The sequence below is a fragment of the Scatophagus argus genome, chromosome 15 (genome assembly GCF_020382885.2).
Source record: "Scatophagus argus isolate fScaArg1 chromosome 15, fScaArg1.pri, whole genome shotgun sequence".
In the NCBI taxonomy this organism is placed as follows: domain Eukaryota; kingdom Metazoa; phylum Chordata; class Actinopteri; family Scatophagidae; genus Scatophagus; species Scatophagus argus.
The window spans coordinates 578377-604899 of NC_058507.1; the positions used below are offsets into that span (position 1 = coordinate 578377).

Consider the following 26523-nt stretch of genomic DNA (forward strand, 5'->3'; position numbering starts at 1 on the left):
TGTTATTTTAAACTTAATTATTTAAATGTACATTTTGTTTCTTTATATTATTTTTGTGACCAACTTTTTAAAATTCATTTTTACGCCATTCACGCAAAGAGCACGAGCATTTATCTATACAACTGTCTGGCATGCGTTTGCAAAACTTAAAGAAGATGATGAATTCAGAAGTAAAAAGTGTGTCGAAAATAGTCAACATTGTGGTGCTTCGTATTTCCGAGCTGAAGGTTAGCTCCTGAATGCGGCAGAGGCAGTCGGCTCTGCTCTCCATTTCAGTCTTGTCTGTTCTGTTTGTCGCCTCGCCGTCCACTCTGACCTTTTTAGACCCGTTCTGAAGAAATGGGAGCGCCTTGATTTAATCCCCGGCATCGGCGATAGATTCAGCCTTTCATCCTTCATTAGGACCCAGAAGATCTCAAATCATAGATCTGATCGTCGTCTCTGTGCCGAGAAGTAAAAACGGTGAGTGGCTCAATCCGCTGGTAGAAGGGATCCCGGGCCGGCGTCGCTCGTGGTGGCTGTCCCTTGTTCCGCTGCGGCCTGTCAGCTCTCCCGGAACTCGAGTCCCGTGGTTCCGAGGCCGCGAATATAGTCCACTCACTAAGTTGATATTAAAACTACAGTTAAAATTCATGAGCTGGCAATATTTGTGTTTCTCAGAAAGATAATTTAGTAGCAAAGGTTTCCAGTCGGTAACAAATTCGGTTTTATCCCAGAAACCCGAGGACGCTGCTGTTTGAGCTAACGTTAGCGTTTTGGGTAGCTAGCTTGGTGCTAACCGGCTAACACTAGCCGGGGTTCCAGGCTTCTAGTTATTTTTTGTGCCGAATAACAGATCAGCATATATGTTCGTTTGAGATTGTTGGGGTCCGTGTTACATGTTTGTGATATTTTCTTGGAGTTACAGTCTGTCAAACAGGCCTGACAACATCGCAGGTGCTAATTAGCGTTACGTTAGCAAGCGTTCTGTTAGTGAAGCTAACGGCTAGGTTAAAGCTTTTAAACTGGCAGCAACCGTATGTATGTTGGCTATTAAACCCTCTGTACCCGGCTGGACAGCCAGTTAGAAAGCTTAACGTTACTTGTAACGTATCCCTGCTCTATCCTCTTATGTTGATTTGTGCCTGATGAATTAAGTAGGCTCCTTATGCCCCGGTCAGATGATGAAACCTGGGGGTCACACAGCTAGCTTTGTCAGATATGGCTGAAGCGTGTAATTCTCCCAGTTTGCTCGTCACAGGGTGTCTGGCCGAGTTTCTGACGGTGTCCAAGTTTGAAGTCACAAACAAAGGAGGTTTGTTCAAGCAGGGCAGAAGAATAAGGAAAATAATGACTGGTACCAGAAGACTTTGTTTTAGTAATTCTACAGTGATACCGTCCTGCCTTACGGTTATTAAAATACAAGTTTATCCACTTGACTAAAGTCTTAAGATTCGGTGCACCTTGTAGTTGTTCTGGAGCTTTCGCTCATAGCACACATCTAACTGGGAGCTGCCCACTTCCAGGGTGATTGTTGATGTTAAAATGTCCATTTTTAATCGAGAAGGACTTATTGTCTGTGTTTGCCTAACAGCCCCACATTGTTTTATAACATAATCTGTGCATTTGTACACTATTGTAACAGTTGATGTTCATCTTCAACCTAAGGTGATCTTCTCAACAGACCACAAACCCAAAGAGATTTCATTTACTACTGTGTGATACAGTAAAGGAATTGGAACCAGATGGTGTTAGAGATTTTTGAATGTTTAAATGATTAATATGATTAACACAGTAAACATCATCAGGTAGTTGTCGGCCCTCAGTACGTTTGGAATGAACCTACAAGCTGTAAGCATGATAATTTGTGTTTCACTCCCAAACCAAGTAGGTGATTGATCAAACACAAATAAATTTATATCATAATTGTCTTAGTAGAAGTTGTAACTTTTCAAGCTAAAAAGTCAAACATGACTTGGTTTTATCTTCCCGATTTGCTGTTTGTCCTCTGTTGTTGTCAGACAAAACGAGCTGTTGTTCAGTTCAAGTTGGCCTTTATGAATTTGTAATCGGCACTCTTTGCTTTATTTACACACTCTATATATTGATTGATTGGATTAATCATCAGCAGATGATACATAAAGACAATAATTGTCAGGTGCAGCCCTAGTTAATCGTTAAGTTGGTTATGCTGTAGTTTGAGGTCACAGGAATTCAAAGTGATTTCTCTCCTGCAGCCTGTTGACTGACCGAGTGTTCAGTTATTAATGATCTGGGTCAGTATGGGTTTGGTTCATCAAGGAATCAGTGATGGTGTTTCTTCATCAGTACTGAAATCAGGGAACAAAACAAAACTTTAAGGAAGCGTTCTGTGAAAACATTAACAGACGTTATTTAACAGTTTTCTTTAGTCGGGTTCAGTTCAGTTGTAAGAGGAAAATGTAAAAGTGTGGTTGATACTGGGTGGGTCTGTGAGGTTATGTGTTTGAACTCGACCTTGTTTTCCCCTCCGTCTGGATTGTGTCTCTGCTGCCGAGCTTCATTGTGTTTGAGAAACGACAGCCATTGTTCTTTTGTAGTTACTGTAAGAGCTGAGCAGACTGAAGGGCAGAGGATAAGAAATGCTGTGTGTGTATGTGCGCATTTGGCTCATTGTTGACCTCAATCTGGCCTGAGAAAGTGGACACAGGACACCATGAAGGGTTAAAGGGGTGAAAGCCAAACCCTGTGACCGACTGAGCTGGGTACTGCTGTGATCGCCCTGGGCCTGGGCGGGGGGGTCAGAACGCTCTCTGGCAAGTTGTGATGATTAATCTGTTGATAAGAGGATCTGTCCCATACAGTCTGTTTCTATCCAGACAGACAGACAGGTCGGTTGGCTTCAAATTAGGTGATAATCAACTTATCCTGGGCCCATCAGACTCCCGGCGTGCTGTGCTATTGAACAGAGCCGCTAGCCTGCTGCTGTGTTCAGAGGAGACGCTCTTCGATGTCACCTCCACCTGCTTATTAACACATGTGGAGCTGCAGTGAAAGTTAATCTTGTTTTGATTGATTAATTGACCCTTGGCTCATTTCGCTGTTTTCTGATGTTTCATAGACCAACAAGAAGATTGAGAAAATAGCCCAGTTTCATAATGAAAATGAGTTGCAGCGCGTCGGGTGAGGCTCATGGTGTCTAACAGCAGCTGATTACACCTGGTGTTAATACACACTCCTGACAGCACTGTGAAGAGCTGTTGACATGTAAATTAGCTAGGCAGAGCTGGTTGACTTGTCTCAGGTCAAGGGAAACCAACCAGAATCTTCTTGAGGGTCTGCTGTAACTTGCAGGATGAGGGTCACATCACATCTGAAGGCCGACCTGTTGAGTTTTGAACATGATTTGAGTGTCTGAGGCATGAAAGAAATCTGATAATGTTGTTCCCGTCTGGTGGTGACGCTGCTTCTAAACCGCTCCGAGCACGAGGATGAAAGATGACTGACCCCATGAAAAGCAGTTTAACAACAAAAGTGAGCTCATTAGCTTTTTGTGGAGCGTTGAACTGAAGGCTGCATACAGATGTATGAACCTGGACGTAAAGTTATTCTATCAAACAGATCTGACATTTCTCTTCTGTTAGTTTTTGAGGAAGCCAAGCATTGCGACATCCCATAATGCGTTTTGGAAAAACAATATTTTTGCAGATGTTGTACAGACTGAGGATCATCGGCCTCCTTGGGACTTTCACCTTCTCTACAGCTTTTATTTTCTAACAACAATCAGAAAGTTTATAATTCTCTGTTGTTGGTGAGAATAAATCTGACAGGCCTCCATACTGGAGGCTCCTGAGTGTCTGTGGATGATGAAGAAATGTTAACCACACAAATGGAATACAATTAGATTTCAGCAGTGTTTCCTCAGGCATCATTTATTTAGGCAGCCTGCCAATCCACATTCCCCCAGCCAGAAAGATTCTTTACGTTACTGCATGAATTAATTTTGTTCTCTGACATTACTGATTGTACTAACTTCAAATGTGTACAGCTGAGTTTTAAATTTTGTGTTTGATAAACGAACCAGAACTGCAAGATCTTCTGTCCTGGAGGTTTGAGTTCTGTCTCCAGTGCTGGTTTGGTTGCACTTTTATTACCTTCACTAGAAGCTCCTTACTTGTTTCCTGTTACAGTAGACTCAGTGATCCTCCAGCCTCTGACTGTTAGCTTTTCATACAGAGGCACTTCCTATTTACATACTGGCTCATTTGGGTCTGTGGCAGTGTCGTGGCTCTGAACGCCTCGGGCCTGTCAGACTACAGGCAGGGTGTAAAAGCCCAGAGGTTCCGATTTGCTGCGGCGTCCATTTGAAGCTCATTTATCTGTGAGGACAACATGGAGTTAAATTAGCTCACCAGAGACGCACACACACAAACTGCAGTGTAGCTTTTTCCACTCCTGTCTCTGTTTGTTGCAAGGCAGAACATATGATTTGAAAGGATTTTCATATTGACAGAAAATGTTTTTTTTGTGTGTGTGTTCATGTCACACCTTTCAAACCATTTAGCCCAGAATGTTTGATTTTGTGCTTTTCTTCTGTTTAGCACAGCCTTTGAACTACATAATTAGCCTTAATCAGCCTAATTAGGTGTGTGTCTCATCACATGCAGAACATCAATTCTACCTGGAAAGCTTTGGCAGCTGTTCTGTCATCCAGAAATTATCAAGTTCCCTTTACAAATGAGAGCAAGTTGCAGTTATGCAGGAACTGTCCTCTACTAAACTGCAGCTGCCCAGGAATGGGGCTGCTGTTCAGCATCAGGTTGTTGAGTTTGTATAAGACAGAGATTGTACTGAGCTGACACATTCATTAACCTGGTCCTGACACAGTTATCCTTGTTCTGTAAGGTAAAACGGAGAGATTGTCAGTCAGCATTTGATACAGGATTAACTGTCTGCAGAGCTTAATGAATTACGTGTGTTTAATTATGGGCTTAATGCGTATTTTATCAGGAAGGAACCAAATCCACAGTGGGGCCATATAAACAAGCTGCATTCACCCAGTAATTATCCAGTGCTCTCTTTAAACAGTCACGAGCTATAGCTAACCAGGAATTATCCAGTGCTTGATGAAACAAGCTTATGCTAGAGTCATCCCAGAATTATCCTCTCTGCTGCATGTGTGAGTACAAGCTATAGTTGTCCAGGAATTATCCAGCACCCTGTATAAACAATGACATTTCCTGTGAGTCAGGTCACAAAGTTCTGCTTTTTCTGCGGTGTCAGTTACTTAAACGTGACTTCCTGCTTGCAGGTGAAGAGACTACATGTCCCAGAAACCCCTTTGAAAACGAGTGACTTCCTCCTCATCCTTGTTGCCCGTCTCCGTCCGTCCGATTGGTTGGATGACTCCCAAACAGCGACAGCACTTTGAGCAGTGATTGGGCGCTGAGCCAGACCGGGTAGCCAACGGGGAGCCAGGTGAGAGGTCAGGTGATGCACAGGATGCTTTAGTGCACATGTGTCAAACCGGTCCACAGGAGGGCCGGTGTGGCTGCAGGTTTTTGTGCCAACCAACCAAGAGGACACCGTTTGACCAATCAGCTGTCTGAAGACGGAGATCAGTTGATTAAATGAGTCAAGTCTGGTGTGCTGCTACTTGGTTGGAAAGAAAACCTGCAGCCACACCGGCCCTCCTGTGGACCAGTTTGAGATGCCTGCTTTAGTGTAATGCAACTAAACTGTGTGTGTGTGTGTCCAGTGGAGGTCCTGGCAGATGTAGAATCAAGAGTCTTTATTGTCATTATGCAAGCATAACGAAATTTTGTGCAGATCCTCGCCTTAAAAGCACACGTATAAATAGCAGCAGAAAATTAAAATTGCACACTTAAGAAAAATATAAAATACAAAATCCAAGTAAGGTAAATAAAGTGCACTTAGTGCCAGTCTATGGTATGCTGTGTGTGTGTGTGTGTGTGTGTGTGTGTGTATGTGGCTAGATGGGGGAGGGTGTCCTGTAGGGGGGTGGGATGTGAGTGTTTCACTGCAGGGGGAGCATAAATGCAGAAGAAAGCTCAGTTATGCTAGTCAGGTTAGCCCAGATTGTAACATGTTAGTAATGTTAATGTTGTCTGCCGTTTTAGCTCTTCAGACACATTTACTAAACTTGGTCTGTTTGAATCAAATTTTAATCCAGAAAATCTTCACAGGACAGTTTTGTTTTAGTTAAAGGAACATTCAACAAACAACATTACACTGTTAATCTGTTTTCATTTGAGTAAAGCCTCATACGACACAAATGATGCGTCAAAAATGAGATTTGGAATGTGGCATGACATGGAAAGTCCTTTTTTGAAAATTAAACAAACAAACTGAAATTCTTATAAAACCTTTGAGCACATGCATTTATTTAAAATCAAGCCTTCACATACACATACCTCTGCTCAACTGGATGCACATTCTGTACTTTTTGTCCCTTTAGGCTAGCCATCATGGCAGACGTGGACCCAGACACCCTGCTGGAGTGGCTGCAGATGGGTCAGGGCGATGAGCGTGACATGCAGCTCATCGCTCTGGAGCAGCTCTGCATGCTGCTGCTCATGTCTGACAATGTGGACCGCTGCTTTGAGACGTGAGTGTTCAGTTTTGGATCTTAGACGGAGTCAGGAGGTCAGCGATCAGGGGTCTCTGACCGTGTCTCTCCTCCTTACAGGTGCCCTCCTCGGACGTTCCTCCCGGCACTCTGTAAGATCTTCCTGGATGAGAGCGCCCCAGATAATGTGCTGGAGGTCACAGCCAGAGCCATCACCTACTACCTGGATGTGTCGGCCGAGTGCACCCGGAGGATCGTGGGCGTGGACGGGGCCATCAAGGCACTGTGCAACCGGCTGGTGGTGGTGGAGCTCAACAACAGGACCAGCAGAGACCTGGCCGAGCAGTGCGTCAAGGTATCGCAGCCATGATGTTTCTGCTTCAGTCTTTCCCATTCACTGTGACCATAGAGACATTTTGAAAGGGATCAGCAGCATGTCACCTCATGTTACCTGTCAATATCAGGAAAAACCAGAAGATAACATGAAGTTAATTTCAGCCACACTCAGCCCTAATAAGGAAGTCAGTAAGTTTCATCAGCGTTGATTGTTTGGAGATTGAAACAGCAGCCTGCCTCAATACACTGATTCACAGGCCAAAACATTTCTGCTTTTGGTCGTCAAAGATACTCAAGTAAACACAAATAACTGTAACTGGTTAAGTGTAGTAATGTTTATGTAGAGAAAACATTTTTTAAGCAAATAGAACTTTAAATGAAAGTATTAAACTCTGCTCACTAAGAGGCGTCATGCTTCACAGACCAAACTAGTCCATGCGACTGGCTTCTCTGAGTAGACGGTCTGCCGGCTTCAGTGTGCTGAAGTCGGTCACGTGCAGCAGCATGTTTGGTTCATCAAAGAGCGGCTGTTTGTGATGACTCATCTGCGGTTGTGTTATTATCCTGAACGGGGCCAGTGTGTCACATAACAGCAGGTCACCTCAGGTCAAGACACGATAAGAGCTGACCAGAGGTCAGCCTGCTCCTGTGTCTGTGTGTTTGTGTTGCGTTCTGAGCTGAGCCACACCACAGGCAGGAGATCCTCAGCCATGTGCTGCCAGATGTTTATTAATACACACGTGTATTAATAAACATCTTACCGTGCTTATACTGTATCTCATGTGTCAGTGCTGAGCAGATCCATCAGCTCATCTGCTGTTGTGTCATCAGCTGCTGTTTGACTTGGAAACAGCCTGAGTCTGCAACTCCAAACTTATGTACTTTTACCTCCAAACTGTAGTCAGTGCTTCAGTACATGTGTTTACTGTAAACTTTTGTGTTGTCACATTAAACTACAGTTCATGTTCCTCTGAACAGAAACTCAATCCTGCTGTGTGTTTGAGCTCCGCCTGCAGGACTCTGCCGTCATTGTTTCACTTTGAACACGTGTGTGTTTGTTGTGCAGGTGCTGGAGCTGATCTGTACTAGGGAGTCCGGCGCCGTGTTCGAGGCCGGAGGTCTGAACTGCGTGCTGAGCTTCATCAGGGACAGCGGTCATCTGGTTCATAAAGACACTCTGCACTCGGCCATGGCCGTGGTGTCCCGACTCTGCAGCAAGATGGAGCCTCAGGACTCGTCTCTGGAGACGTGCGTTGAGTCTCTGTCCAGCCTCCTCAAACATGAAGACCACCAGGTAACCACGGAGGAGTCACTAGCTTGTTTGTCAGCAGCTGCTTTCTTGGTAGAACTCACCACTTCCTGTCCTCCAGGTGTCAGACGGTGCCCTGCGCTGCTTCGCCTCATTGGCTGACAGGTTCACTCGCCGTGGTGTGGACCCCGCCCCTTTAGCCAAACATGGCCTGACAGAGGAGCTGCTGTCTCGCATGGCGGCCGCTGGCGGCACAGTGTCAGGCCCTGCCTCTTCCTCTAAGCCCGGCCGGACCTCGACAGGCGCTGCCCCCTCCGCCCCCGACTCCAAACTGAGCAACCAGGTGTCAACCATCGTCAGCCTGCTGTCCACTCTGTGCAGAGGCTCGCCGCTCGTCACACATGTAGGTCATCACAGCTGAAACGCAGGAAATGGATACGGTTTGTTCTTTACATTTTACAGACATTCAGACTTGTCTGATGCGAGCTCCTGCCTTTCTCTTTCGTCTTTAGGACCTGCTGCGCTCGGCACTGCCCGACTCGATGGAGTCTGCTCTGGGAGGAGATGAGCGCTGCGTGCTGGACACCATGCGGCTGGTGGACCTCCTGCTGGTGCTGCTGTTTGAGGGACGAAAGGCGCTGCCCAAATCCACGGCAGGGTCGACAGGCCGGATTCCAGGCCTGCGACGCCTGGACAGTTCAGGGGAGAGATCGCACCGACAGCTCATCGACTGTATCCGCAGCAAAGACACCGATGCTCTGATCGACGCCATCGATACCGGAGGTCAGAAAACATGAGTCTGCACACCCTGACCAATCAGGGTGTCAGGTTGTCAGGTTCTAACCCTCGTGCTTTCTATTGCAGCTTTTGAGGTGAACTTCATGGATGACGTTGGACAGACGCTGCTCAACTGGGCTTCAGCTTTTGGCACACAGGAAATGGTAAAAGACGACTTGGACACTGAGCTCCTCCTTTCAGTCACGTATCTGTTTGTTAGACGTACGTTCGTGGTGTCCAGAGGAGTCAGTTTATGGAACCAAACACGGAGCCACAGCCGTGCATTAGTGCTAACATAGCAGTGCTACAGTTTTTTTTGTGTACTACCTGTAGTAAATTCCATATATTTCTACTCTCATGTTGATTCTCTACTCCTGCATGTGAGTTCAGTTTGACCACATGTTGTTGTTGTTTCAGGTGGAGTTTCTATGTGAGAGGGGGGCAGATGTGAACAGAGGTCAGAGGTCATCCTCACTACACTACGCTGCCTGTTTTGGACGCCCACAAGTAGCCAAGGTAACACAAATACACACACATACTCACTCTGTAAATCCCATCAGGTTCATATGAAATGTCTGTCTGAGTTGGTGAGTTTTCCTCCTTGGCGGCTCAAACTGGAGTCTGTTGAGTTCCTAACATTTGATTGGTTGCGTGTGTTCTGTTCTATAATGTGTGTGTGTGTGTGTGTGTGTGTGTGTGTATAGACTCTGCTGCGTCACGGAGCCAACCCTGACCTGAGGGATGAGGATGGGAAAACTCCTCTGGACAAGGCCAGGGAGAGAGGACACAGCGAGGTGGTGGCGATACTGCAGTCCCCTGGTTGGTAAACCCATAATGCCTAATCTGCACTGATTCCTGATTGCTGGCAGAAGTTTGTTCTCTTTGAGTTGCTGTGATGAATGTAGTCTGTCTGGCAAAAACAAGTTGTCTGTTCTTCCTCTCCTGCTGATTGGTTAATCCACTCATTATTTCATCTTAGAAGTCAGACTAGATGTCAGATGACAGATGTGATTCTTCTCATCCTTTTTGAACTCCTACAGAAGAATAAATGAGCCCCCAGTAGACCCAACAATCCTGCTCAAACACTCGTGTGTGTGTGTGTGTGTGTGTGTGTGTGTGTGTGTGTGTGTTGCAGGAGACTGGATGTGTCCGGTGAACAAGGGTGACGACAAGAAGAAGAAAGATGTGAACAAGGAGGACGAGGAGGGCAGTGAGCCCAAAGGGGACCCAGAAATGGCCCCCATCTACCTGAGGAGACTTCTGCCTGTTTTTGCACAAACCTTTCAGCAAACCATGCTGCCTTCTATTAGGTAACCATACAGCTGAGAAGAGGTGGAAAACTGTCAACTACACCTTTTGAATGTTGTTGAATAAGATTCACCTCCATCCCAGTGTGACTTAGTTAAAGCAGATGGTGTTTTTCTTTGTGAAAATGTAAGTGTTAAAGGCTCCTGAGGTGACGGCTGTGTGTTGTTTTTGGGTGTGTGTGTGTGTGTTTAGAAAAGCCAGTCTGGCTCTGATCAGGAAGATGGTTCATTACAGCAGTGAAGTCCTGCTAAAGGAGGTGTGTGACAGCGAGACAGGACACAACCTTCCCACTGTGCTGGTGGAGATCACTGCTACTGTGCTCGACCAGGAGGTACACACACACACACACACACACACACACAGAGCACAACTCCTGCTAGTCAGCATTTAAAAATAGATCCTGAACCCTCAAGTGACCGTCTCCCTCAGCAGATGGAGTTTGCTCGGTTGTCCTTTTAAGTGGACCTTGAGACTCTTTCGTAAACTTGAAGGAGACGAAGCCTAAATGTCCATGCTCAGTCTGTAACTTGTCTGGGGCAGTCGTGGCCTAGAGGTTGGAGAGGCTTGTGATCAGAGGGTCGCCGGTTCGATTCCTCCACCGGACGGGCAGGAAAAATTTGGGTGTGGTGGAGTGATTAATGCGACAAATGCTCCCTTCCCTTCATTAGCCGGCTGGTGTGCCCTTGAGCAAGGCACTTAACCCCCCAATATGCTCCCCGGGCGCTTGATGCTGCCCACTGCTCCTGTGTGTGTTTCACTGCATGTAATTTGCCGGGTGTTGCATGTGTGTGTTCAACTAAGGATGGGTCAAATGCAGAAGACGAATTCATTGTGTGTGTATATAAGAATATATATACTGCCAATAAAGCTGATTCTTCTTCTTTTATTTCTGCACTACCAAACTGTACTCATTAAACTGTGAAACGTTTATGTCTCAGGATGACGATGATGGTCACCTCCTGGCTCTGCAGATCATCAGAGATCTGGTGGATAAAGGTGGAGACGTTTTTCTCGACCAGCTGGCTCGACTGGGAGTCATCAACAAGGTGTCCACTCTGGCTGGACCGGCGTCTGACGACGAGAATGAGGACGAGGCCAAACCCGAAAAGGTGGAGGAAATGGACAAAACTGCTTAAACGAAAAATGAAATAATAAACCAGAACCATCCTTGATTTTTGGACCACTTTTACTTCTGAATTATCTTGATGTGCTTTTCCAGTTTAATTTGAAGGTTCCCATGTGCTGTTAACGTTTGAATTGAACCATGAAAGAGGAGCGTTGGCACATTAACTCACAGCTGTTGTAGTTTTGATCCCTGTGGAAAAGTAATAACTAAGTCTTTCACGGTTAACGTTAAATCTTACGCGTTCATCGCCTTGCTGCAGGAGGAGGAGGTGCAGGAGGATGCGAGGGAGATCCAGCAGGGGAAGCCGTATCACTGGAAGGACTGGTCCATCATCAGAGGGAGGGACTGTCTCTACATCTGGTCAGACGCTGCTGCGCTCGAGCTCTCCAATGGTTCCAACGGCTGGTTCAGGTTCATCCTGGACGGGAAGCTGGCCACCATGTACTCCAGCGGGAGTCCAGAGGGGGGGTCGGACAGCTCTGGTACACTCAGGACACACACAGCATGCCGATTGATCTCTGATTTTCTCCTTTTGCTCTGACTGACCTCCTTGTCCCTTCGCCACATGCAGAGTCTCGCAGTGAGTTTCTGGAGAAGCTGCAGCGGGCGAGGAGTCAGGTTAAGCCAGTAACGACCAGTCAGCCCATCCTGTCCAGTGTGGGGCCCACCAAGCTGACGGTGGGCAACTGGTCTTTGACCTGCCTGAAGGAGGGAGAGATCGCCATCCACAACTCAGACGGACAGCAGGCCACCATTCTGAAGGAAGACCTGCCGGGCTTCGTCTTTGAGTCCAACAGGGGAACCAAACACTCGTTCACGGCCGAGACCTCGCTTGGTGCGTCTCCCATCAACATAAACTCCCAAAACTGTGCAAAGTTTGAAACCTTGTAGTCTGAATTGACTCCAAAAGAAGCATGCAGGTACACACAGAAGCTCTATTCAGTCGGCTGCTCATCCAGGACGTATCAGTGCACCATGTACAGTAAGACACACAGGGTCATCGGTCACAGGTTAAGCAAAGTAATTAGCTCTAATTGGGTTGAAGCTTTACACAGTAAACAGCTAGAAATGAATTAACATGATCTGATTTACGTCACTAAACATCGTGATTCAGATACCTAACTAACGGCTTCAGTCTCTTTAGTTATGATCAGGTGTATCAGAAGCAGCACTCGGATGAAATCATACAAAGATTTATGTTGAGTGTGTGTGTGTGTGTGTGTGTGTTCAGGCTCAGAGTTTGTGACGGGTTGGACGGGGAAGCGAGGTAGGAAGCTGAAGTCGAAGCTGGAGAAGACGAAGCAGAAGGTGAAGAGCATGGCGAGGGAGCTGTACGATGATCACTTCAAAGCTGTGGAGAGCATGCCCAGAGGGGTGGTGGTCACCCTGAGGAACATCTCCACACAGCTGGAGTCCGCCTGGGAGCTGCACACCAACCGGCAGGTACGTAAACGCACACATACATGCTACGTATAATCTAGGATTGATCTCTGGTGTCAGAAGTCGGCGGCACATTTTGTGATGTCATGTGGTGTGTGTGTGTGTGTGTGTGTGTGTGTGTGCGTGTGCGTTCCAGTGTATTGAAGGAGAGAACACATGGAGGGACCTGATGAAAACGGCTCTGGAGAACCTGATCGTAGTTTTGAAGGATGAAAACACGATTTCTCCATACGAGATGTGCAGCAGTGGCCTCGTCCAGGCTCTGTTCACTGTCCTCAACAATGTGAGCGTTCTTTAAAACCAGGATCAAAGCCACAGTGTGTCCTGTCGTCATCTTAACGGTGAAGAAAGTCCCTGATGTAACGTGAGCTCTTCTGTCTGTCTGTGTGCAGAGTGTGGAACTGGACCTGAAACATGATTGTAAGCCTTTAATGGAGAGGATTAATGTCTTTAAGGCGGCTTTCAGCGAGAATGAAGACGATGAAAGGTAACGGCGACTGACAGTAGCTATCTGTCGTTTTACACAACTGCTTCTGTCGCTTTGGGTCCACATTCATCACCCACATCAGAACAACTATTGGGTGTGACCCCTCTGTGATGCAGAGGAACACTTTAACACTCTGATGTTAACACAGCACATCTTATAAACTGGTCCTGACTTTCACATTTAGTACTGACTGCAGCCAGCCTGGGGACAGTTGGAACGTGCTGCGTCGTTAAAGCATCAGTTCATACATCCACGACAGTCTGAATTGTGAAATTTGAAGCGAAAAGAAAAAGAATTGCTTATTGGCTCATTGGATGTGCAGAGAATTGTGGGTCCCAATAACCAAAGCACGGAATGCAGTAAGACATGCTGGTATTGTTGGCTGTGTGTGTGTGTGTGTGTGTGTGTGTGAGAGAGAGAGAACAAAACTGAACAAACTGATCCCCCCTGAAGTGCTTTTCTGTGTGTTTGCAGCCGACCAGCTGTTGCCTTAATCCGTAAACTCATAGCTGTCCTGGAGTCAATAGAACGTCTACCTCTGCACCTGTACGACACTCCAGGGTCCTCATACAACCTGCAGGTGAGTCACACCGTGTTCTGGATCCAGGATGACTTTGGGGGAAGCCGCTGGTTGGTGTGTGTTAGTGCTGAGTGTTTGTGCTCATCAGATCTTGACGAGGAGGTTGCGGTTCCGTCTGGAACGAGCGCCCGGCGAGACGGCTCTGATCGACCGGACAGGTCGCATGTTGAAGATGGAGCCGCTTGCCACTGTGGAGTCTCTGGAGCAGTACCTGCTGAAGATGGTGAGGACACACATCAGAGATTGGATAGTAGCTCTGAGGAAAATTTAGCATCTGAATCAAAGGCTCAACAATTTACTTGTAAGCTTCCTGCCTCTCTCTTCCTTGTCCTCAGGTGGCGAAGCAGTGGTACGACTTTGAGCGCTCATCCTTCGTCTTCGTGAGGAAACTGAGGGAGGGACAGACCTTCACATTCAGACACCAACACGACTTTGACGAGAATGGAATCATCTACTGGGTCGGAACCAACGCCAAGTGAGTTAAAGGGGCTGCAGTCAAACTGTTTTCTAAATCCTCCGGCTGCTCTTCATTTAAGACACGTTGGGGACTTTGTGTACTATTTTGTCCTGTGTGTTTTCAGTCTGAAGAGCAGATTTTTGAATGCAGTTTGTTACATGCTGACATGTTAAAACTGCTGTACGTATTAATCAGTGGATTAAAGTCTAGCCAATGGATTTTTGCAGCAGACGTCATTGTCGCAGCTGGACTTTTATCCACTCTTACCTCATCTCTGCTCTGTTCAGGACGGCCTACGAGTGGGTAAACCCTGCTGCCTACGGCCTGGTGGTGGTGACATCATCAGAGGGGCGGAACCTCCCTTACGGGCGGTTGGAAGACATCCTTAGTCGGGACAGCTCTGCCCTTAACTGCCACACCAATGATGACAAGAATGCCTGGTTTGCCGTCGACCTTGGCCTCTGGGTCATCCCCTCAGCATACACACTGAGACACGCCAGGTAGTAAATCAAACACGTGTCTTGAAACACTGCAACAAATGTGATCGAATATGTTACGTTTATGTTGTCGTCCTGCAGGGGCTACGGCCGCTCGGCGTTGAGGAATTGGGTGTTTCAGGTGTCGAAGGACGGTCAGAACTGGACGACGCTCTACACCCACGTAGACGACTGCAGCCTCAATGAACCGGGGTACGACGTACACCAGTCAGCTCGGATTAACATTTGTTTCGATGCAGTTTGTGGCAAAAGTCTTTTCAGTACCCAGGATTCCCCTCTAAGTCTCCCGTGTGTGTCTGTCAGGTCGACGGCCACGTGGCCTCTGGACCCGTCCAAGGAGGAGAAGCAGGGGTGGAGACACATCAGGATCAAACAGATGGGGAAGAACGCCAGCGGGCAAACTCACTACCTGTCTCTGTCTGGACTCGAGCTGTACGGCACCGTCACGGCCGTCTGCGAGGACCAGCTCGGTACGGCTGCCGCCTGGTCTGCTAAAATACAGAGACTGAAACTCCCAGCCAGACCTAAAGCAGTCTGAGCCGTGTTTTTCTTATTGATTTAGCTCTTCCTCTTTCTGCCCTTAGGCAAAGCTGTGAAGGAGGCGGAGGCGAACCTACGTCGCCAGCGCCGCCTTTTTCGTTCTCAAGTGATGAAGTACATCGTCCCAGGGGCGCGGGTCGTCCGCGGCATCGATTGGAAGTGGCGCGACCAGGACGGCAACCCGGCTGGAGAAGGAACCGTCACCGGAGAGGCTCATAACGGTAAGAAACGAGAACTAAAAACTGGTTCTCCTTTATCCCTGCAACATCCGAGGAGCATGGACGACTGTGACGAAGCAGTTTAACTCTTGTTTTTCATGTTTAACACCTTCTCTTGTCTTCAGGTTTTGTTCAGCTCCCTGTCTCTGTACTCGGAGACTCCACTGTAGGACTGTAGTCGTGCCAGCAAGTTCTGTCAATTTCATAATTTGAAAGTCTCATTAAGGTGCAAGGGCAGCTCTGAGATACAGACTAGCATTTTCCGCTCTGAGTTTGGTTTGTCTCTGCAGTCAGCGTCATTCTGCCAAACAGGAAGTAAACTCTGAGAGGGAAGGCTGCATCAACATGTCTGAGTTTTCCTGCACTCCTGAACGCAGCTAATGGAAACGAGCACTGCAGCCAGCCACCAGGGGGCGATCCAGATATCGTAAACGACTGTGAGCTCTGCTCACTGTCTGAGTCTCATAGTTAAAGTCTCAGCAAGCGTTTTAATCTGAGCCAGCATCAGTTCACCTGGACAGTGGGTGTGAAATCAGCTCTTAATCAAAGATTTTTTCTCACTGAAGAAGTAATAAACACCTTCCTCCTCCCCGTCTCCTCCTCTTCCTCCCTGCTTTTCGCTCTTTCTGTGTTTTAATTCAGTTCTTAATTTAATTCTGATGTTGTGTCAGCGAGCTGAGACGCCAGCAGCAGCTCCGCTGATTATCATTTAAGAATCATAATTCAGGATTATCGCTGTTGTTGTTGTTTCTCAGTTTGATTTCTTTCTTTGTGGCTTTTTGATGCTTTGCCAGAAATGTTTTCTACTTTTGCTTTGATTGTCATTTTCTGTGAGTGTGTTCATATTTTTCTCTGTCATGGCTCCACCTGGACCAAAGCTGTGCTTCCTCGGTGTGTACGTGCCTTCTGCACAGGAGTCATAATGTAGGCTGCTTTTCAGTCACTCAGAAGAGAAGCCAACAGCTGCTATTCAGCTTTAAACAAATGAACTAAATGTTCTCTTATAGTCAGTGGATTTCTTTCATTTTCTTCATCGCATCTTTGATGTTGGTTAACATTCAGGTTCTCTCTTGTCAGACCGTACTGTCGGTTGAATTCTGAAAATAACTCCTGAGTTTTTAATACAGTCATTTTGATATTCATTTGCTTTTCTTTCTGTTTTGATGTTTGACAATGTCAGCCTTAGTGAATTTAAATGTTTCCCGTTTCTTCTAATGTGGTCAAACTAAATTAAATGTTATTTAATAAATCTGGCAGCACAGACTTTGGGAACGGCTGCTTTAAAGTCACAGTGAATCAGAACTTTTACACTTAGTTACTTTCTTTTTGTTTCTTTCCACCAAGTTACATCGTAAATATGAATTAAAAAATGCGATCAAATAAGTTAAAGTTTTCAGTTGTTGGTGCTACAGATATAATCCACTTGGTATTTGTCACCCAGCCTCAGAATTTATTCAGTGGTTAATAAAACCCAGCATGTCCCTAATGCGCTTTACATAAAACAACATAAACAATATACTTAAAGATTTTGGTAAAAGTGAGCTTCAGATACAAATGTCTCTCTTTTAGACTCAAAGACTGAACAAATGTCTGTAAAGGAACATTTCGCACAAAGTGTCCTGCAGTGATCTGGTCCAGTGTGGAGCTGCTCTGTCAGCTGCTTCTCTGCTGTCGGTCCACCTGTCTCTCTACCTGTCTGTCTGTCTCTCTCTCTCTGCCGGGTCTCTGACATCCATTCGTCCGTCTCCCTCCTATCTCTCTGTCCATCCAGGCTGGATTGATGTAACCTGGGATGCTGGCGGCTCTAACTCTTACCGTATGGGCGCTGAAGGGAAGTTTGACCTCAAGCTTGCTCCAGGGTACGACCCTGAGTCGGCTGCCACAGCGCCGTCACCCAAACCTATCTCATCCACTGTTTCAGGCCCCGCCTCCTCCACGGTGGGACCCTCGGTGACGCCGGCAGCCAGCAGTGGCACCACCGCCACCACCTCCTCCTCGTCGTCCTCCACCTCGTCCTCCTCGCAGCAGCAGTCGTGGAGCAGCCTGGTGAAAAATAACTGTCCAGACAAGGGCGGGGCCACATCGCTCGGCGGGGCCAGCTCCTCCAGCAGGAAGGGCAGCAGCAGCTCCGTCTGCAGTGTCGCCTCTTCCTCTGACATCAGCCTGAGCTCCTCGGCAGGGCTGCCAGGCGCGGGAGTTCTGCGGCTGGACAGGAGGGCCGAGGGACTGCTGCTCGACTCGGGCTCCGGGGTGGGAGGAGTCACGGGGGGCGGCTCTGACGGACAGCAGCTGGAGCCCATCGTTGTGCTGTCCTCTGCGGTGGAGGGAGGGTCCGGCTCGGCCTCAAGCTCCGGCACGCTCACCGCAGACACGCCCGCTCCTGGTGATGAAGCCAGAAACAAGGACTCGTCCACAGCCACTACCGACCCGGCGACAGCAATCTCCATGGGGCTGGTGAGCGTGAGCTCCCCCGATGTCAGCTCGGTATCAGAGTCATCCAGCAAGGACACGCCATCCCAGAGACCTCTGTGCTCGGCAGCCAACGCGCGGCTGTCTGTCAGCTCCCTGCTGGCCGCCGGCGCTCCCATGAGCTCCAGCGCCAGCGTGCCCAACCTTTCGTCACGGGAGGCCAGCCTCATGGAGTCTTTTGTCCGCCGCGCACCCAACATGTCACGCACCAACGCCACCAACAACATGAACCTGAGCCGCAGCAGCAGCGACAACAACACCAACACGCTGGGCAGGAACGTCATGAGTACTGCCAGTGAGTACTGCAGTATTACTACAGTGATATTTAACAGGAAGACTGAGTAGTGCGGCGGCAGTGCAGTCAGGGTGATGCACTAAGCAGAGAGCTGCTTAGTGTGGACTAACGCTGGTCACTAACTTTAACTGCATTAAACAAGTTACTGCTTGGTTTGCCGAGATCCTCAGCAGCAGTCAGAGGCAGATTATCAGCGCAGTTAATTTGACTTATCTTAACCTGTGAACCAGCTGGGTTTCGTTTCGTGTGTCTCAGCCACTCCTTTGATATCCAGGTCTCATTTAAAGAGTAGTTAAAAACATGACTCCACATACTTCAAGGTCAATAAATAAACCTCGTGTTTCTACATGTGTGAAATGACAGTAAAGCTCCTTGAATAAAACGCTCTGGTTATTAATGGTAGCGTAACTTCTTATGTAGATATTTAGAACAAAAGGAGCACACCTGGTTAGTATGGAGCCTTTTTTAGAGTGCAGGAATCAAAGCTGGACCTCGGGTCCTACTGGACTGTAGGTCGGGTTCTAGTTAGCTTCCTGAGATGCTCCTGTTGCTCCAGACTGCATCCTACTGGGTGCAAAGCATGAGCCTCCTCCAGCCCGTCAACAGCTGTTTCCAGTAAGCTGACTGGAGCTTAACGAGCTTGACCTGCTCCAAACTAACTGCCCTTTGTTTGTTTGTTTGTCTGTCTGTCTGTCTGTCTGTCTGTCTGTTTGCAGCTTCTCCTCTCATGGGCGCTCAGAGCTTTCCTAACCTCACCACCACCGGCACCACCTCCACCGTTACCATGTCAACCTCCATAGTAACTAGCAGCAATAATGTAGCCACAGCAACCACGGGGCTGTCAGTGGGCCAGTTGCTAAGCAACACCCTGACGACCAGCCTGACGTCCACGTCCAGCGAGAGTGACACGGGTCAGGAGGCGGAGTTCTCTCTCTATGGTGACCACACACGCATACACAGCCTGCTTCAGCTAACTCACTTCCTAACATTTCTGACATCAGCTAGCAGATGAGCAACTTAAAGTATTGTGTGTTTGTGAACTAGTGAACCAGAATGTAATCATAACTCGACTTGATGAGGTGCTCGAAAAGCTGACATGAAGCCTGAGCAGCTCATCAAGCCTGATGAGCACTGAACGTACTGCTGCGTGTCAGTGCACTGCAGTGTGTACGCCACATGTGGTATCATGTGGACAATATGTAGATGATGAAATGTCATCAATATTATATATAGTGCCAATTCACAGCAAAAGTTATATCATGACACTTTCCAATTAGAGCAGGTCGAGACCAGCAACAGCAATAATACTAGAAGTATTGGAACTGTAGACAATGATAATGTACAGGAGGTACTATGGTGATAGCAGGAGGGCCAACCACGATCCATGAGAACCTGAGAGACCAGAAAGCACAAGGACTCCAGGGAAGAAGCTGAGTTGGTAACCTGCATTAATGGGACATAAATGTGTGCAGAAGGAGAGGAAGAGTATTGTCAGCCTGCAGCAAATTTATTGCAAGAATAGAATGGATGTGTTGGAGCAGCATACAAGTGGGAGTGGCTGTTGTTGTCAGTATGACATCACAGCACGGGCGTCTTTAGAACGTGAAGTGATGGGAAACCGAAAAGAAGAGCAAATCTGAGTTTCAGAGCTTGTTTAAATCTGCGTTGGTTAAGCGACTCGTCGTTTCGGCTCTGCCTGTTGTGATTTCAGCTCTTCTTTTGGGGTTTGAATACTCGATCTGTCGCTGTGTGAGCCAAAAACATCGGCCAACATTGTGTTTCCCTTTGTGTCTATTTCTAAACTTCCTGTAGACTTCCTTGACAGCTGTCGTGCCAACACCCTGTTGGCCGAGCTGGACGACGAGGAGGACCTCCCAGAGCCCGATGACGATGATGACGAGAACGAAGACGACAATCAGGAGGACCAGGAGTACGAGGAGGTCCTGGTAATAGCCCTGTTTTTTGTCTGTTAAATAACACCAGCAGCACAAGCAGCGAGTGGCAGGAAGTGATGTCACAGCTTGTGACGAATGTATGGCTGCTGCTGTCCTACAGGAGGAGGAGGAGTATGAGACCAAAGGAGGCCGAAGGAGGACGTGGGACGATGACTTCGTCTTGAAGAGACAGTTCTCTGCTCTGGTCCCCGCCTTCGACCCCCGACCAGGAAGGACCAACGTCCAACAGACCACTGACCTGGAGATCCCCCCACCAGGTACCCCTCACACACACACACACACACACACACACACACACACACAGAAGGAGTCAGTAGGTTGAACTCCTAGCAGAGGGTTTGCACGTTCCTGGTCTGTCACAGTCGCACTCCGTTCAGCCTTTCCTTTGTCTCCTGTCAGGAACTCCTCGTTCGGAGGTGCAGGAGGAGGTGGAGTGCGCTCCGTCTCCTCACCTCTCTCTCACGCTGAAGGTAAGACATCTAAATTTATCACACTGGATTCAGGAGTTTAAGACTTGATTGTGAAAGTGTTGGTTTTGGACCTTCAGAAGACTGTTTGAAGGTTCTCTTACAGATGCCTGTGAGAGTGTCTCTTGGTTGTGTGTTCAGGTGGCGGGGCTGGGGACGGCCCGGGAGGTGGAGCTTCCCCTGTGCAATTACAAGTCGACCATCTTCTACTATGTCCAGCGGCTGCTGCAGCTCTCCTGCAGCGGAGCCGTGAAGACGGACAAATTGCGACGCATCTGGGAGCCCACGTACACGTAAGAGGACGGGCCGAGTGGGATCTGATCGGAGCTGAGCTTTGACTGGTGTGTTGACGGTTTGTTCTCTCCTGCAGAATCATGTACAGAGAGCTGAAGGACTCTGACAAGGAGAAGGAGAGCGTCAAGATGGTGAGAGAGACCTGCAGCCCTGAATAAACCCACAGCTCAGACACCAGGCTGTAAACTCTGTTTCTGAACCAGAAGCTGAACAGAAACAACCTGACTGCTGACCTTCGGTTCATTTCCCTCCTCCAGGACTTGTGTGAACACAGCATCGGTGTCGGGGGTCGTTCTGGCGGTCTGAGTCCGAACTCGCTTTCAGCCAATCAGAGCAGCGATATCCTGGGCGTGGCCAGAGAGGTGGCGCAGGCGAAGGCGGGCTGCAGCCAGAACGCCTGCGGGGTGGAGGACGTCCTGCAGCTGCTGCGCATCCTCTATATCATCGGAGGAGACTCCGCCTCCAACGCACGCACGCTGCAGGAGGGTACGAACACACACATACGATCATTGATCTGAATGTTGTCTGATGTGTTGTTGGTGTATCAGTTTTATTTTTTGGTTGTGCAGATTTCGATGAGCTGCAGTTTAACGCGTCTCCTGAAGAGTTCACCAGTAAGAAGATCACAACCAAGATCCTGCAGCAGATCGAGGTCAGTTGCTTGTTCTTAAAGCCCACAGTGTTGTTGTGCGAAGGCGGCAGCAGGATGTTGATGCGAGCGTCCGTCTCTTTCCCAGGAGCCTCTGGCTCTGGCCAGCGGAGCTCTGCCCGACTGGTGCGAACAGCTCACCTCCAAGTGTCCTTTCCTCATCCCCTTTGAGACTCGGCAGCTCTACTTCACCTGCACAGCGTTCGGAGCGTCCAGGTGAGTCTGCCAGGCTGCAGCCGACTCACAGGAAGCTCTACAAACAAAGGAGTCAAGGGCCAATGTTGACCGTAATCAGGACCAGAAAAGGAATCAGTGCAAAGAAAATTGTCCAAAATTCTGAAGGGCTGAAAATGAACTGAAGGTTTCGGGTGAAAGGACAAGAAGCTGCTTGTGATCGGAAGGTCGCTGGTTCGATTCCCCCACCGGACGGGCAGGAAAAATTTGGGTGTGGTGGACTGATTAATAATTCCACCCCTCCAATTAGCCGACTGATGTGCCCTTGAGCAAGGCACTTAACCCCCAATTTTTGCTTCCTGGGTGCTTGATGCTGCCCACTGCTCCTGTGTGTGTTTCACTGCAGAGAAGTAATTTCCCATCTTGGGATTAATAAAGTAAAAAAAAAAATTTGAAAGTGTGGAAAAAACAGAAAGAAAGAAATAAATAAAGTCCAAAGACGGCTGAATGAGTCCTCGTGAGTTTGCTTTTAAGCTGTGGAAAAGGAAACAAGTGAATAAATATCAATTTTTAGACTTGATTGATCTCGACCCAGAGTATCCTGTTCGGTTCTTCCTCTGAACCTTGACCCTTAGTCCTGACTTGTGAGCCTGACATGTCATTGGACTGAGCCCCGTCCTTGACCTCTGCCCCCCCATGTGTCTGCAGGGCGATCGTGTGGCTCCAGAACCGACGGGAGGCGACCATGGAGCGCTCCCGGCCATCCACCACCGTGCGGCGCGACGACCCCGGGGAGTTCAGGGTGGGTCGGCTCAAACACGAGCGGGTCAAAGTCCCCCGAGGAGAAGCCATGATGGAGTGGGCCGAGTCCGTCATGCAGCTCCATGCGGACAGGAAGTCCGTGCTGGAGGTGACACATTTGTTTAACTTGAGGTCTCTTTCTGCTGAACTGTGAGCGTGGTGACGTTTACTCCACACACGAGCGTTTCTTTCCAGAAGGTGTCTTCTGAATGTTTTTCTGCTGCTCTGAAAACATGTTTGGTGAACGTGTCAGCGTTTGGTTGTGTCTTCAGTCACAGTAAACTGTTTGCCGGTGTCGTCTCCAGGTGGAGTTTCAGGGTGAGGAGGGAACAGGGCTTGGTCCCACCCTGGAGTTTTACGCTCTGGTGGCTGCAGAGTTTCAGAGAACATCGCTGGGCGTCTGGCTGTGTGACGACGACTTCCCCGATGACGAGTCCCGACAGGTGAGCCAGAGGAAAACTGGTGCACTGAAACACCTGCTGCCTCCGTTTCCACAGTGAGAGCTAACGCGTCGTCTGTGCCGACGTGAGACAGCCTCGTCTTTGTGGGTTCAGCTCACGTCACTTCTCAGATGTTGGAGCTTCGTAACTTGTCCACTGGTCTCCCATCCGGCTGTTTGGGGCCAGGTGGTCCCAGACCAGCCTCAGCACAGAATCCCAACAGGCTGACTGATGACTGTCAGACCCTGTTACTGTGGAAACCTGCTGTGTGCCCGGGTTTTAGCTTTCCTGATTAGTGAGAAACCAAAGATCTTGTGAGTTTCAGCGGAAGCCACAGATGGTCTGCATCTGAAGGTCGTAGTTCCTGTCAGATCAATGTGTAAAGAAATCAGCAGTGTGATGTTGCTTCCATCTTGACTCGGTGTCCTGTGTCCTTGTTGAACTCGTCCTCCTGTGTCTCTGGGTTGCAGGTGGACCTGGGCGGCGGTCTGAAGCCTCCTGGTTTCTACGTGCAGCGCTCCTGCGGTCTGTTCCCGGCTCCGTTCCCTCAGGACAGCGAGGAGCTGGAGCGAATCACCAAGCTCTTCCACTTCCTGGGCGTCTTCCTGGCCAAGTGCATCCAGGACAACCGGCTGGTGGACCTGCCCGTCTCTCAGCCCTTCTTCAAGCTGCTCTGCATGGGGGACATCAAGTCCAACATGAGCAAGCTGCTGTACCAGTCACGCAGCTCACCACAGGGTCACGACCCTGAGCGGCCCCACCTGCAGCCCTTCCTGCTGCTGTCAGAGGTGCAGTCAGAGGCGTCCACCGAGGAGAGCCAGGAGACCTACTCTGTGGGCAGCTTCGATGAGGACTCCAAGTCCGAGTTCATCATGGACCCTCCGAAACCCAAACCGCCTGCCTGGTACCACGGCATCCTCACCTGGGACGACTTCCAGCTCGTCAACCCACACAGGTGAGACGGAGGTGGTGGTCGATCAGTGCCATGCAGCCCTGTCAAGTGCTCTATCTGCTAACTGATGAGTCGTCCTTTCTCCTCCTCCTCTCCCTGCTCCTCCTCCTCTCCCTGCTCCTCCTCCTCCTCCTCTCCCTGCTCCTCCTCCTCTCCCTGTTCCTCCTCCTCCTCCTGCAGGGCGAGTTTCCTGAAGGAGGTGAAGGAGCTGGCAGTGAAGAGGAGGCAGATTCTGGCCAGTAAGAGTTTGTCTGAAGATGAGAAGAACACCAGACTGCAGGACCTGATGCTGAGGAACCCGCTGGGCTCTGGACCCCCCCTCAGTATCGAGGACCTTGGGTAAAGCACACACACATACACACACACACACACACACACACACACACACACTGAGTGACATGAGCTGAATTCAAGATCTTCTGTCTGAACATCAGTCCCTCCGTTCTGCAGGTTGAACTTCCAGTTCTGTCCGTCCTCGAAGGTTCACGGCTTCTCGGCGGTGGATCTCAAACCGAACGGAGACGACGAGGTACACGCACACACCATCCTGTGACTGCAGAGGAGGGACAGGAAATCTGAATGTTCAGACGGAATAACGCTGTGAAGACGAGCTCAGTTTGTTTGTCTGAACACGTTGTTACCTTTACGCTAAACGTGTGTGTGTGTGTGTGTGTGTGTGAGATTAGATGGTGACGATGGAGAACGCAGAGGAGTATGTGGAGTTGATGTTCGACTTTTGTATGCACACCGGCATTCAGAAACAGATGGAGGCCTTCAGAGGTAAACACCTTCCACTTCCTGTTTCCTGTCTGGTTCTCTTCATGACCCCCTAGCTGTAACGGTCACATGACAGACAAGATGAACAGGCCCAGAGGAGGAGGAGTCAGTGTAACCGCCATGAAATAACAACAGCTGAATCTGTTTTTGTTGTCATGGTAACAGCAATACAAACACTGAGCTTCTCTGAATCAGCTTTTACACATTTTACTGAAATGAAATCCTCCCTCGCGTCCTCTCCTCCTCCTCCCTTGTTTCCTTGTGCCCTCCTCTCCTCCTTCTCAGAGGGTTTTAATCGAGTGTTTCCGATGGAGAAGTTGAGCTCCTTCAGCCATAAGGAGGTTCAGATGATCCTGTGTGGGAACCAATCACCTTCCTGGACTGCTGATGACATCATCAACTACACTGAACCAAAACTGGGTTACACCAGAGACAGGTGGGTCACCACACTCTGGTTTGTTTGACAGCTGACTCTCCCGGTTTGATCCGGTCTGATGAGACCCGTCTCGTCTGTCCTGCAGTCCCGGCTTCCTGCGCTTCGTCAGAGTTCTGTGTGGGATGTCGTCTGACGAGAGGAAAGCTTTCCTTCAGTTCACCACTGGCTGCTCGACGCTGCCGCCCGGCGGCCTCGCCAACCTGCATCCCCGCCTCACCATCGTCAGAAAGGTAAACCTGCTCTCCGATTGGCTCGTCACACTCACCTTCTGCTTGTGTGTAACGCGTGAATCTGATTGGCCACTGCCTCCCGTCAGGTCGACGCCACAGATTCCAGTTACCCATCCGTCAACACGTGCGTTCACTACCTGAAGCTTCCTGAGTATTCCTCTGAGGACATCATGAGAGAGCGTCTGTTAGCTGCCACCATGGAGAAAGGCTTCCACCTCAACTGACCGCCGCCGCCACACTGAGCATGCTCCTTGAGTCCATCTCGCCGCGTGATTGACAGCTCAGCCAGTCAATCCAAACCAGCCGACTGACTGACTGTCTGAGCGCCTTCTGGAGGACGAGGACGAGGAGGAGGAGGATTAATGTTGCAGAATAAAGTTAAAGAAAAGCTCTCCCTCCTTCATCGTCTTCATCACCCACCTGAGCTGCTGTGTGTGTGTGTGTGTGTGTGTGTGTGTGTGTGTGTGTGTGTCTCTCTCCCCTCCTCCTCCTAGTGCCTGGTTTGACTCATAGCTTTTCATTTCTTCCTCCTTCAAACAATCATGCTCCTCCTCCTCCTCCTCCTCCAACATTTTTTCTTTCATTGCTTTTTGTTTCCCTGTGAGTGTGTGTACGTGTGCGTGTGCGTGCAACAGTTTTCGGGTTGTTCCTGACCAGCTGCAGAGGTCAAAGGTCAGAGTGCATTTGGTGTTGTTTCCTGATGAAGCTGAAGAGACAGAAACACTGGTCGTGTGCGAGGCACATGTGAAGCTCTGCTCTCCCTGTATTTTCTTTGTATATTATAAACATTTATTTAACTCGAGTTGCAGTTTGAGGTAAACAGATATTTTCAAATGTGTATGCTCCAAAAAATAATCATTAAAATGTTTGCAAAGTATGAAGTCAGCATGGAGTCCTGTGGTCTGTGCAGGGAGCTTGTCAAGTTCATGGCCAAACGTTTGTGGACAGCTGATGGTTGTCTGCAAGTTTTAATGAAATAAAATTTTGTACTCACAAATTAGACCATAATATTTAAGTTTAAA

At 48.6% G+C, this 26523-nt stretch overlaps 1 protein-coding gene across 1 annotated transcript; it reads left to right on the forward strand.

The window, feature by feature from the left end:
* Window positions 1-240: 240 nt before the first annotated feature.
* Window positions 241-26386, forward strand: hectd1 (HECT domain containing 1). The gene is made up of 44 exons (XM_046412176.1): window positions 241-462; window positions 5270-5436; window positions 6437-6586; window positions 6668-6902; window positions 7950-8177; window positions 8254-8535; window positions 8645-8915; window positions 8997-9073; window positions 9327-9425; window positions 9614-9728; window positions 10045-10219; window positions 10410-10548; window positions 11156-11326; window positions 11603-11825; window positions 11915-12178; window positions 12575-12786; window positions 12920-13066; window positions 13176-13270; window positions 13745-13850; window positions 13939-14073; window positions 14186-14325; window positions 14595-14807; window positions 14886-14996; window positions 15108-15274; window positions 15389-15565; window positions 17334-18326; window positions 19043-19264; window positions 20139-20272; window positions 20382-20538; window positions 20681-20751; window positions 20890-21041; window positions 21119-21173; window positions 21300-21528; window positions 21612-21694; window positions 21780-21907; window positions 22574-22775; window positions 22972-23109; window positions 23577-24061; window positions 24239-24397; window positions 24509-24587; window positions 24745-24838; window positions 25121-25271; window positions 25357-25501; window positions 25588-26386. Exons 3-44 carry the CDS (start codon window positions 6447-6449, stop codon window positions 25723-25725), a joined length of 7737 nt encoding a protein of 2578 aa, XP_046268132.1. The 5' UTR covers window positions 241-462; window positions 5270-5436; window positions 6437-6446; the 3' UTR covers window positions 25726-26386.
* The last annotated feature ends 137 nt before the right edge of the window (window positions 26387-26523 follow it).